We start from the raw sequence: 11,998 nt of genomic DNA, 5'->3' as shown, positions 1-11,998 counted from the left end.
GCGGAAGCATTAAACCGGTGTGGGGTGACCCCGTCCCGTGTTGGCCGGCAACGAACGTGGGACGCAATTAACGAGAAGTCCTCAAACATCCGCCGTCGTCGTCGCTGCAAGCGGACTGTGTGGTAAAATCGCTGCCGTGAATCCACCGCCGGTCGCTACTCGCGAGCCCCCCCCCCCGCCGTCCGCAGGTTTGGCGGTGTGGGTGGGGGGGCTCGATTGGGAGCGTCAATCCCAGAATGGCGGTGGAGGAGGAGGAGGTGGAAGAGGAGCGGGGATGGTGTCGCATTCCCCAAATCCGCTCCGCCACCGCACAACGCCACCTCACAACTCGCACTCAAGCCGAGGGGACTCGGTCGCGACAGGGGCTCCTTCCCCCGGTGGATCAGTCCCGTCGTCAGAAGATTCTGCTCCACGCAGCCCCACAAGTCAGGCGCTGCCCCACTATTCGACATAATGGAACTCCCGAGAAGGCTCGTTAACTCTGTAATGTTCTCGTTCCGTCACCGCTTATGGCTACCGGGAGACCGCGATCTCCCCCCGGCCTCACCGCTTAATCATCCGCAGCGTCGCCCAGGCTGCCGCTGGTGAACTCGCAACCTCGCCCCGTTCCCGATCGGTCTTCATTTCCCGTCACGCGTTCCCCGCCCCGCCGCTCGCTCCCCCCGTGTACGGCCCCTATGGCTGAAATCCCTCCTCATCCTCAATTCCGCGTGAGCAACGGAGGAGGCAGCATGTCACGCTCCTGTCCCTCGCCGTCTCCCGTTTTGTGCAGCGGTACAGCGTTGTTTATTGTTGTCGTCATATTGTTCTTGATTTCACCACCGGCCATGACTATCCGCCTCGACATGAAGACATCATCCCCAAGCCATCGTCATCTCCCCGGTCCTGCGATGGGACAATCCCACCTGGCAGCTGCCCACGAGCCGAGTCTCAGTTCTCTCTGTGGTGGACGGTCTCTTGGGCCCGTGCTCCTCCTTTTGGCAGCCACTCTGCTGAGACTTAACGATTGTCCATCGTCTCCTCTCGTGTACACCTTGACCCACGTGTTCCTTTCTCGGTGTAATTCTTAAGCGTGCACCCAATTTTATTTGCCAATACTTCTGATCCATATGAACAACAGGTACTGGTGATGCAGACATTAAAAACGTGCTGCTTTAGTATCCTCATTGCTCTGTTGCTGTTTCATTATCAGGTTCATTTGTTCCTAAATCGCTCCAACTGCCCCTATGTGTCGTCGTTGTGATCCCGGGCCACCTTCGATAACTCCCCTAGGGGCGCGTGCCTCCCGCCACTGGTTCAGTGAACTCGTCGTTGTGCGTGACTTTAGTTTCTCTCGTCTTCATCTCGAGTCCAGTTTTTCTAGCATTTTACCCTTTCTGGCAATGAAATAGATGTTCAGATGTCCAAACACCAAAACGATACCTTCTGCAAGGCATCGTCTGCATTAACCACACGTACTTGTGGCAAAATATGCTCTAATAATAATGTACCCCTTGTCTATGAAACTGATTTGCCTACATCAGAGACAGCCTTCTTTATGGCCTTGTCTCACCAGTGTTGGACCAGAGAATGCAAGTATAACCTATTTTTTTTCTTCCATAATTTTGGATACTGGCAAAAAGGTTCCATCTATATCTTCTAGCATTGCCTGTAAATCCCGCCCCCCCTCCCCCCGTGAATGACAGTGTCTGCAGCAGCACATTCGCCTTTCTTGCACCAATCCAACTTTAAAAAGTTGAACAGAGTGAAAAGTGAAATTGCAACTTGTGTCAAGTTTCCAGAGGGACGGTGCTCCCTTGCGCGACGCGGAGGCCATTGCCACTCGTGCCCGCGAGTCGCCCCGCGAGAGGACCGCGCGCAGCGAGCAGCCGCGCCCGAGTGGGACACGGCTCCTGGGCTCCTGGGCTCCTGGGCACGCTTTTCGAGCCCCGTCGTCGAACGGAAATGAGGTGTAGGAAACGACGTGCTCGCGAGGTGGTGCTGTTAAGAATCGTCTTTATTTGAAACGGTGTTAAACGTGAACGTCACGCACGGAAACGCGGACGCTCATGAGGAAGCACGAATTTATTTTGAAAAAATACGGTTCTTTTGAAACAATTCGGAATGTGGTACAAAAAAACAAATATATTATGGTCTTCACAATCTCACTTTATAAATAAACTTTACAGTATATACAAAACTAAATAATCTTCCCGCACATACCTTACATTATACGCATATAAAAAATTAAATAATTTAGTGGGACTAAAAATTAAAAAAATATTTTCTTCTTACGGTACAAATAGTAAATGAGAAAAATACAAAAGTTATGAAGCATAGGGAGAGGCCAGCCAGTATACACAACAATAACACTTATACAAGCAGGACATTCATTTGCAGCAAGTAATACCAAGTGACAGGATCAGAGACGAGAAGGCATCGGGCCTGGCCTGCGTGAGGCCAGCCGCACTAAAGTTCGCTAGTAGAGACTCCATAATAGAGAGTAGTGCAATCAGTGTGAGAGGCCGCTAAGAGATCCGCAGTCATACGCTCCAAGCTCTGCGCACATTCTTCTGTAATTCCGCGTTGACGTCTGCGACGAGCTCGCGCCGCCGCCGTCACCGGCGCTCCGTAATGTACACGCGTTGGGCTCGCCGAGGGCCCTCGGCCCCGACGGATCCCGAGTCCACGTGGTGCCCCACAGTGCTTGTACCACGTCCGCATGTCACAGTGTGAAGTCTTCCAAAAAAAAAAAAGTGCTCGGCTTTCTTCCAAATCGAGATTTGCCCACACGTGAGGCATCCGCACACTAGCAGCACTGGTCCACCGCCCCACGTCCCTTGTAAACAACGCCCATCCTCGCCGAAGCTCCGTGGGCCCACAGAAGACGCCTGCCTGCAGTGTCATACCTGTGAGGAGGGAGGAGGGCGCAACGCACACACACCAGAGCTGTTAGGAGAGCGGCAGGGATTATGCGACGTGGAATCCCCCCCATGGCACAGTCAGCCAATCGCTGCAGAGGAGTCTTTGTTTCACACACAGAGCCTTGATGACTGGGCGGACTTGTATTATGAATTTACTTGTGCAGTTCTGGTGACCTGGCCGAGACCACGCTGCCCACACGCTTGAGAAGCCAGGTTTACTGTGGTTTCACCGTGGGTGGGAGCCCTGCTTTAAAAATCCTGGCATCTCGTCGTTGCAGGGGGGACCGGCGCCTCCCGAGTGACGGAGGCGACCCCAGGTGACGTGTGCTCGCTCGCGAGTTGCGGGATCAGAACTCACCTCTGTGGCGAGAACTCTTTTGTCGGCGCTGTCCGGTATCAGGTAGATAGTGTGGTGATACAGCCCCTCGGGGTGATGCGTGTACGGCATGGCCGGTATGTGACGGTCGGACTTTTCACTGTGGGGAGAGAGAGAGGGAGGCAGAGCGTGAGACCTCGGCAAGGTCAGCACAAGCGCGGTCGGGCGCGCTATCCGCCCGCCACTCGTGACACAATCTTACCTTGACCCCCAATGATGCTTTATTTGTAGAAGTAAAGATTCATCTACATAATTAAAAAAATATAACTAAATGACGCCAAAGCTATGTTGCGCACACAGAATGCACATGTGTGTTTGTATGCTTTGCACGTATGGGTTGCGTATGTTTATACACGCACACGTGCGTTCATTTATGCTTGCACACTAGCTTAAAGTCAAAGTGCAAGACCGTACGCACGTGTGTAACTTGTTAAGTGAATACCCCCAATCTAAGCGAAAGCATGCCTCTCTGCTGTAACGTAAACAGAAAAGCCATACAATAAATATAAACACGTGAGATTCTCAACGAGTCTCTTAACCAGGGCCAGGAGTCGGCATCCAGCCTGCAGCCCTCCCTGCGCTGCCAGCGGCTGGCGGTGGGGTGGGGGTGTGGGGGCGGGGAGCCCACGCGGCGGCGCGAGGCTCCTAAAGGAGCCGTCGCTCACCTGTTCTGGGTGAGGGCGCTCTTCTCCTCGCCCAGCGGGTACTTGCAGTCCCCGCGGGCGCCGGCCAGGTTACAGTCGGGCAGCTTGAGCCAGTGGTTAGACTTCTGCCCCGCGGACGCCTCGCTCCCCAGCGCCGCGGCCTTGTTAGTGTTCTTGAGCTGCAGGTTGGGCTCCGAGGGCAGCTCGGCACGCTGGTACTCGCAGGCGTTGTTGTTCTTCACGGCCTCCGATTCTCCGGCTCCTCCGCCGCCGCCCCCGCGCCGGCTCGACACGCGCCGCGTGGTCGCGTGCGCCGTGACGCGCACGTACGCCATCGCCATGGCGCCCAGGCCCAGCGCCAGCACCACGAGGCCCAGGCCCGCCGACGCGGCCAGCCACAGGTAGCCGTCGCGCCTCGCCACGTTCGTCTCCTCCGGCGGCATCTCCGCCGTGTAGGCCAGGTCGCCCTCATCCATCTCGTGGTGGAACTGGCACTGCTGCCCCCAGTAGCCCGGCACGCAGGTGCACCGGTAGGCACCACCCGCACCCGCCGGGGCGGCGCGGCAGGTGGCGCCGTTCCAGCAGGGCCGTGCGGCGCAGGGGTCCGCCGCTGGTTGGGAGCAATCCCGGCCCCCGAATCCTGGCGGGCAGATGCAGACGGAGCCCCTCGCCGTGTCCTGGCAGGTGCCGCCGTTGGCGCAGGGTCGGGCGGCGCACTGCGTGGCGGCGATCTCGCAGCGCGTGCCCGAGAAGCCGGGGCGGCAGATGCAGCGCACCGAGTTTCCGGAGGGCACACACTGTCCACCTGCGAGGGGCGGCGGGGGAGGGAGGTGTAAGTGCTCGCTCGCGCTCGAGGGGCATACAGGCCGCGCCGCTCTCGTCGTCCGGTTCCCTCCCACCGTCGTTGCGGTGCCTGGCGAGGCGGCCACTCCGGGTTGTGGGTTGACTCGGCCCAACATCACCCCGCTGGAGTCATTAAAATAGGAACCACTTTGTGGAGCAAGTCAAAAAAGTGATTGTCCTCGGAAGAGACTGGCATGGAAATGTGCAATTTCCACCACTGGCTCTGGGCTGTAAATGAGACAAGCACCAGTGACTCGATGCTCATTTGATCATAAATCGCGCGTTTTATTTTTACTGATATTCTGCAGACTTTCCTTTCGCGTATAAATTTGGCCGCAAAGTGCGGGACTTTAGCGAGCATAGCCATGTTAGACCAATGTCCTCTGTTTTACTAAGGCTATAACACTGGCACAACGATCTACTCCTGCCAACAATGTCCCAGGGGCTTTAAACACTCCACTTTACAGCGTTCAAAATTCCCCACTGGGCATTAAAACCTTGCCAATTGGCACCGTGACAACCGCAGAGACCACCAGGGGCTACCCGGCTCCTGTGCGGTATAACAAACCTCACGTGCTCCCAACCAGCATGCACAACACCGGCGTGTCAAAGAATTCAACAGGCTAAATCCATATAATTCGTTAAACTTTGTTTTGTTCTGTAAACTAAGGCGTTAACAATGATGGTGACGAGTATTATCTGGCTCGATGCTGCCAGTGGTTGTTGGCCCGCATCTAGAACTGCTCTGAGCTGTTTGGAATCGATGGGAGGTATTCCAAGTGAATTATTTTAAAAGATACATATTTTTTTTTATAAAGCGTCAGTGGGTAAGAGGGTGAGCACGGGGAGAGGGTTCTGCCACCCGGCCTGGCTGCTCGCTCACCGTTGGCGCAGGTGTTGCCTCCGCTGCTGCAGCGGTCGACCTTCTTCTCGCAGTTGAGGCCAGTGTAGCCGGGGGGGCAGACGCAAGCGTAGCTGCCGCCCGGGGCGCTCACGCAGCTCCCGCCGCGGAAGCAGGGCTGGTCGGCGCACGTCATGGCGCCGCGCTCGCAGTTCTTGCCCGAGAAGCCCGGCGGGCACGAGCAAGCGTAGCCGTTCTCCAAGTCCTGTTGGCGGCACCTCTGATTAGCACGGTCGGCTCCGTACGGTGCGAAAGAGGTACACGCGGCTCGTGACGGTCGCGTTACCGGACAAAGGACGGACAGGCCCTCGAGCTGACCCGGGCCGTCGTCGTGGGCACTAGGCATGCTGACCGGCAGCTCAGGCAAACGACGTCGTGCCCAGGGAATAATATTCGTCTTTAGGCAAACCACATCCGGTATTGTCTCTTGATGCGGCCGTGGCTGTGGCCAGTCGCATTACTAGCCCAGTCTGACAGCACCCCGGAACACGTGCACACGATGTGTGTGAGCGTGCGTGAGCGTGAGTGAACGTACCATGCAGCTGCCTCCGTGACGGCAGGGACTGCTGTCGCACTCGTTGATCTCGGTGTCGCACGTGGGCCCCGTGAAGCCCGGGCGGCACGCGCACGTGTAGCTGCCCTGGCCCGTGTTGGTGCACGTGGCACCGTTCTGGCACGGCCGGTGGTTGGTGCAGTAGTTGAGGTCTGCGCGGGGGAGAGGGGGACGATGGGTCATCACTACGGCCGCGCGATTCGCACCCTCCGTGAGCCGACAGGTCGGTGAGCGAGGTGGTGCCAGTGTGTATGTGTTGTAACAAGTGTGTGTGTGTGTGTAACAAGTGTGTGTGAGTGAGTGCAAGTTCTCTCCCATCATCTGTTTTTCCCAAGCTCTTACAATAACCGTGCTCGATTTGTTACTAACGTGTTACACTCGTATCTATGACAATTGTGATGGTGCTGTTAGTTGCTGGCCGCTTGATATTTTAGGCCTCTGGGCTTCTGCTCAGCAATCTCTTGCGCGTGTGTAGGGGTGCGACTATACATCGGATCATCTATCAATGTCCATTCTCAAACTCGCAGCGTTCCGTTATTCTACTTGTACGTGTTCGAGTGACCATTTCGGTTCCACGAGGGCCCGCTGCATGATCCACAAGGTCTGCAATGGGCTCGTGACAATCTGCGACAATGCGAGCAATGCGGCAACAATGTTCCCGTTCATAGAGCGACGTCTTCCGCGCAAAGTCGCATCTCAGAACGCCGCGGTCAAATTCGGCGCTCGGAAGCGTTCGCACGGAGGAGGAGCGAGCAAACCCAGAGACAAGAAACCAACACATTCCCGAGCCCTGCTGCCCGCTCAAGGGGGGGGGGGGGGGGTACGGGCCGCCGTCGGCCGCTCACCTTGGTCGCAGAAGAGGCCGCCCCAGCCCTCCTGGCAGTTGCACTTCCACGGCTGGTGACAGGAACCGTGCACACAGCCCGGGTGGCGGATGCACTCGTCGCAGTGGCGGCCCTGCCAGCCCACGTGACACCTGCGCCGGGGCGGCAACAACAAAACACACCCAAGTTAGACAATGGCCAGTGTGAGAGAGAGGTGAGAGCGTGAGAGAGAGAGGGTGAGAGAGAGAGAGTTGGAGAGAGAGGGTGAGAGTGTGAGAGAGGGTGAGAGTGAGAGAGGGTGAGAGGGTGAGAGTGTGAGAGAGTGAGAGGGAGGGTGAGCGAGAGAGAGGGTGAGAGTGTGAGGGAGAGGGCGAGAGTGTGAGCGAGAGGGTGAGAGAGAGGAAATGGAGAGTAGGCCTGATGTACACGTGTCGCCCGCCCGCCCGCCAAAACCCTTTGATTGTCGCCATCAAAGAGAACGCGGTCCCGAGGTCACGTGGTCGGGCTGCCAGGACAAGCCTGCCCACCGCTGATTGTCCCCCCCCCCCCCATGTCCGTGTCTGTACGTGGGCGCTGCGCAGCTACTCACTTGCACTCTCCGGGCTGATCGCATTGTCCATGCTGTGGGCTGCACCCAGCCAAGCAGATCGCTGTTGGTGAGAGAGAGAGGTGGGGGGGAGGCTCTGGTTAGTCACGACGCATCACTCGCGGCCGCGATACACGGGGAGCCGACGACTTCGCCCGTGTGATGCGATATTAGTTATTTTTTAACCAAAGTCTTGATGTCGGGGATTAGACCTGGAAACAACGGATTAACCGAACTCGCGCTCCCATATGCCGGGCCGCTCCCCTCCCTGCGCAGCGCCGCTTTGTAGAAGTGAGTTAACGGCGGCCAGTTGGGGGCAGCCCGGCGCGGGACAGCTGCCCCCTTTGTGGCCGCGCAGCTGCCGCGCACAAAGGCGCCGCGCGCCAGCTTGCCCCATTGTGTCCCCCTGCCCCTAATCCACGGCCTTTCATTAGCGACCACGGCCCACGGGCCCACGGAGCCGAGCCTCGGCTACAAATCGGGGGCAGGGTTGTGTTTTTTTTTTATTTTACGCAGCGCGTGCGGCCCCCGTCACAGGGCTCGGTGCCCCTCATTAGGAGGAGACGCGGGGATCATCGGTGGGACGTGCGGAGGGGGAGTGGAGGGGGACAGACACCACGCGCCCTGCTTTGAATGCGCGCACCCGCGAGAACCCCTCCCATCACGGGGGACGCGGCCCGTGCGGCTCCCGTCAAGGCCACGCGTCCTTCGCTGATTTACTGCCCTTTGTGCTGCGGCTACAGCGGCTGCAGTGAGAGGGCGATCCTTCCCGAGGCGCTGCCTAAGCCGTGGCGTTGTCGCCACGATTATAATTCACGCTCCGCCACGTGTTCTCCGCTTGCCATTCGTGCCGCGGGCACAGCGACGGCGGCCACGTCTCGGCACGCGCCGTGCAAACAGCAGCTTAGCACGGCGCGTGCAGGTGACGCCCACAGGGGCACGCGGCCAAAGGCAACCCCCACGAAGGGGCGCAGTTGGCACGGCACGGGCTATGGGGCGAGCGTTGCGCGATGCGGAGGACGCGCAACGCGTCCTGGAGATGAGCAAAGTGGAACAAGCGTCCACTGTGTTGGCGGTGGTGGCCCCTGCGGCTTGGCATCGTGCGATACGCGACGCCACGCGTATCGCGCTACTCACTCCACAGTCCACGTGGTATATCTACGACTGCGTACAGACGCTCGTCTCAATGTTTACAGTTCCAGTTATGGTCATTTCCCTTAACAATAGCGCCCCAAACATTCTCTTCATGGCACAAAACGCCCATTGACTCCTTGAAAACGCGACTCGGCGAGGCCTATTTAATTACTCAGCCGCACTCAGCACTAAACGGATCCGAAGAGAATGAGGAAGGAGGAGGAGGCGTGTCGACCGCGCGAGGAGGATGAGGATGACAAGGATGACAAGGATGAGGATCTCTGATTCTGCAGCAGCAGAAGCGCGACTCACGGTCCGTGCAGTAGTTGCCGCGCCAGCCGGGCAGGCACACGCGCCTGCCCGCCTCGTCGCACGCGTAGTGCCCGAAGTTGTCGCGCCGCGGGCGGCAGAAGGTGGAGCAGCTGTCGCCGAAGTAGTGCTCGTCGCAGAGCACGCGGTACGCGTACTTGAGCTCCGTGCGGCTGCTCGTGTGCACGTCCTGGGCCCACGCCTCACCCGCGTACAGGTGGCGCTGCGTGGCAAGGCGGCTCAGCAGGCGGCCGGGGTCGTCTGCGCGTGGAGGAGGGGTGCGGGGCACACAGCGGCGGGGTCGTTAGCGGGAGGGTCCCCGGGAGCGGCTCGGTGCCACAGGGTAGAACGATCTCGCAACACATTCGGCACCCGTGGCCTTCAAAGGAAGCAATTTAGTAAGGGACGATTCGGGTAATGACCCTTTTTCATGGCACAGAGATCAGGCAGCAGCAGCGCGGTCGTTAGAAGCGAGAGCAGGGGTCGGCAACCAAAATAACAAGAAGAGACAAATTCGGTAAAAACGCAATATTTAAAGAGCCGCAATGCACTGTGTAGTGGATAAGAGACGGTGGCGGTCCTTAATAGATAGCGTCACGAGGCTCCAGAGCTGCAGGTGGCCGACCCCTTGGGCTCGAGGGATTGGCTGTGGCGCGCCCCTAGGGCAGTGCCGCAGCGATGAGCGCGGTGAGGACGACAAGTCTCGGCTCCCTCTCAAATCGCTTAAGTCCTTTGTCTTGAATCGAGACCCCCTCATTGCAAACACCGGAGGAAGCCAAAGAGTTGGGAAGCCCCTTCGAGGAGCGTGTCCCAAAGTGTTGCGGAGCGCGCCGAGATGCGAACCCTCCCTTAACTCGAGCGCCACGCCGCATTCTCCCCAATAAACACGTCTCGTTCAGCTCTATGGGCGCGGTAATGGGATTACACGTTCTCATTACTGGCGAGCCCGCAGCGGAGGGACTGAGCGGGTAGCGTGGGTGGGGGGGTGATGGGGCAGGGGGGTCGCAATGGGGACGAGGCGCCTCCTACCGTGAAGCGCGCGCACTGCAGCGCCGAGGGAGCAGGAGAACGGGGGGGGGGGGGGCAGGTAAGGCGGACGGGGGGGGCGAGGAGGTGGGGAGGGGGGCTCAGGGTCCCGGGAGCAGCGGAAAGGGGCCGGCGTGTCGGGAGCCCTTCCTCGCGGCGCACCGTTCCCACGCTCGCGGAACGGCCGTGCCAGCAGCGCGCGTCAGAGCGCGCGAGCCGCTTTCCTGTTTGCGCGGGATCGGAAACTGCTGCAGCGAGCGGCTCTGCCCGTAAAAGCGAGGAACGACGGGGGGAAGAAGGGGGGGGGGGGGGCATGGGAAGGAGTCTGCTACACGAGCCCCGCTTCCCGACCCCCCGGATTCAGGTGCGAGGACAGGGGGCAGGAAGGGCGACGGGTCCGTTGGACTTGACTCACCAGTGGTGAGGCGCTCCGTGGAGTTGGTGTGCCAGGCTTCGATGATGAGCGAGAACGTGCCCTGCGAGCCACAGACACCGCTCGGTTTAAGAACAGCGACACCGGAGGTGCCCGCGCCGAGGCGCACACCGCGCCGTGCGGTGCCCCTCTCCTGCGGCCCGTTGGCCTTTACGCATTCACGACAAACTCATTCTTGTAAGAACTCCCGGCGCACACGATCGCAGGCGAACGGCTGATCCTCCGCGCCTATAGCGCGAGCCGCGTCTAAGGGGCGCTCTGCCCAGACACTCGAGTCGCTCGACAGCAGAGCGTCGCGGTCGACCGACTTCTACGGACGCAAACCTCATCCCGGCGCCGCGCCGCGCGCACTCACAGGCCACTTGAAGGGGAAGGGCAGGCGGATGGGGTTCGCGAATCCTCGGGTCTCCTCCACGCGGAACGAGTTGGATCCGAGCACGGGCGTGGTGAGCTCCCCGTATGTGCACGGCTGCTCGGGGGAGACGCTGGCCTGGTAGTGCTTGAGGCACACGCGGAAGAAGGTGCGGCACTCGCAGGCGTCCGACGCGGCGCGCTCGCAGCAGCGGCGAGGCGCACCGCGCGGCGCCTCCTCCTCTCCCCCCGCGTTGCTGAACTCGTGCAGCTGCAGCTCGAAGACTCCCGACGCGGACACCTGGTCCTGGACGAGGAGGACGCGCGGGGCACGCGGAGGGCGAGGAGAGAGGAGGGGGTAGAGGGCAGGGTGGGGAGAGGGGTCGGTGGGAGAAGGAAGGGAGAGTGAGACCCTACACCTGCACCGTCCCCCCGTTCCCCCGTCAATTATTCAGCTCCGTCACGGGACCCGCGCCAGCGAGCGTATCCATGGCGCGCACATGCATTATGAATGATGTCCACGCTTGAATTAGCGCCGCCGATGCGAATTAGTTATATCATAGTTGTTGTTTTGTTACGTTCAGTTTTTTCCCCCATTCTCCCCTTTATAAAAAGCTCTCGCTGAACAACGACGCGTTTTGCTGTGGCAGACGTTGCTGTTGTGAGTCTACGGTGCTCACCTTGAGCGCGCACAAGGCGAGTAACGCTAGCGACAAAGCCGATATGCTGGCACAGGAGCCTGTAGCCATCGCCGCTTGCGAGCCGCGGCGCTTGTGAGGGGCGGGCGGGCGGGCGGGCGGCAGGGACGCGAGGCTCGGAGCTGGCGTGAGACGCGCGCTCTGCAGTGGCCGAGCGCGACTTCGCTGCGCCTTTAAAAAGCACGCCTCGCCACGCCCCCACCCCCCACCCACTCGGCCTCGCAGTCGAGGGGGGGGGGGGCTGTCACTCAGTCACTCACTCACCCCCGCGCTCAGCCCGGCCAGATCCGCACACAACTGCCGCCCCAGTCCCCCTCCTCCCTTCACCCTCCCCCCCGGCCTCCTCTCCGCACCCCCTCTCCCCGCGGCGCGGCCACACGGCGCTCACAACTCCGCGCCACCAACACGGTGCTAAAC

General features: G+C 59.7%; 1 protein-coding gene across 1 annotated transcript; it reads right to left on the bottom strand.

Moving 5' to 3' along the window:
* Positions 1-2,051: 2,051 nt before the first annotated feature.
* Positions 2,052-11,703, bottom strand: LOC133352626 (delta-like protein 1). The gene is made up of 11 exons (XM_061568382.1): positions 11,564-11,703; positions 10,888-11,190; positions 10,515-10,575; positions 9,077-9,334; positions 7,634-7,694; positions 7,066-7,196; positions 6,203-6,372; positions 5,650-5,872; positions 3,945-4,728; positions 3,262-3,379; positions 2,052-2,888 (listed from the first exon to the last, which is right to left on the bottom strand). Exons 1-11 carry the CDS (start codon positions 11,630-11,632, stop codon positions 2,883-2,885), a joined length of 2,184 nt encoding a protein of 727 aa, XP_061424366.1. The 5' UTR covers positions 11,633-11,703; the 3' UTR covers positions 2,052-2,882.
* Between the last annotated feature and the right edge of the window lie 295 nt (positions 11,704-11,998).

Source organism: Lethenteron reissneri, chromosome 41, assembly GCF_015708825.2.
Source record: "Lethenteron reissneri isolate LAM-NWPU_2019-01 chromosome 41, ASM1570882v1, whole genome shotgun sequence".
Taxonomy (NCBI): Eukaryota; Metazoa; Chordata; class Hyperoartia; order Petromyzontiformes; family Petromyzontidae; genus Lethenteron; species Lethenteron reissneri.
Note: the sequence above shows the minus strand (reverse complement) of the source record. Positions and strands in the feature narration are given on the sequence as shown.

Excerpts from the sequence above, each read along its gene's own strand:
- LOC133352626 (XM_061568382.1), bottom strand. The coding sequence starts at position 11,632 with ATGGCTACAGGCTCCTGTGCCAGCATATCGGCTTTGTCGCTAGCGTTA. Across the intron at positions 11,191-11,563 it reads TCGCCTTGTGCGCGCTCAAG|GACCAGGTGTCCGCGTCGGG; the intron begins GTGAGCACCGTA and ends CTCCTCGTCCAG. Across the intron at positions 6,373-7,065 it reads CGGCCTCTTCTGCGACCAAG|ACCTCAACTACTGCACCAAC; the intron begins GTGAGCGGCCGA and ends TCCCCCGCGCAG.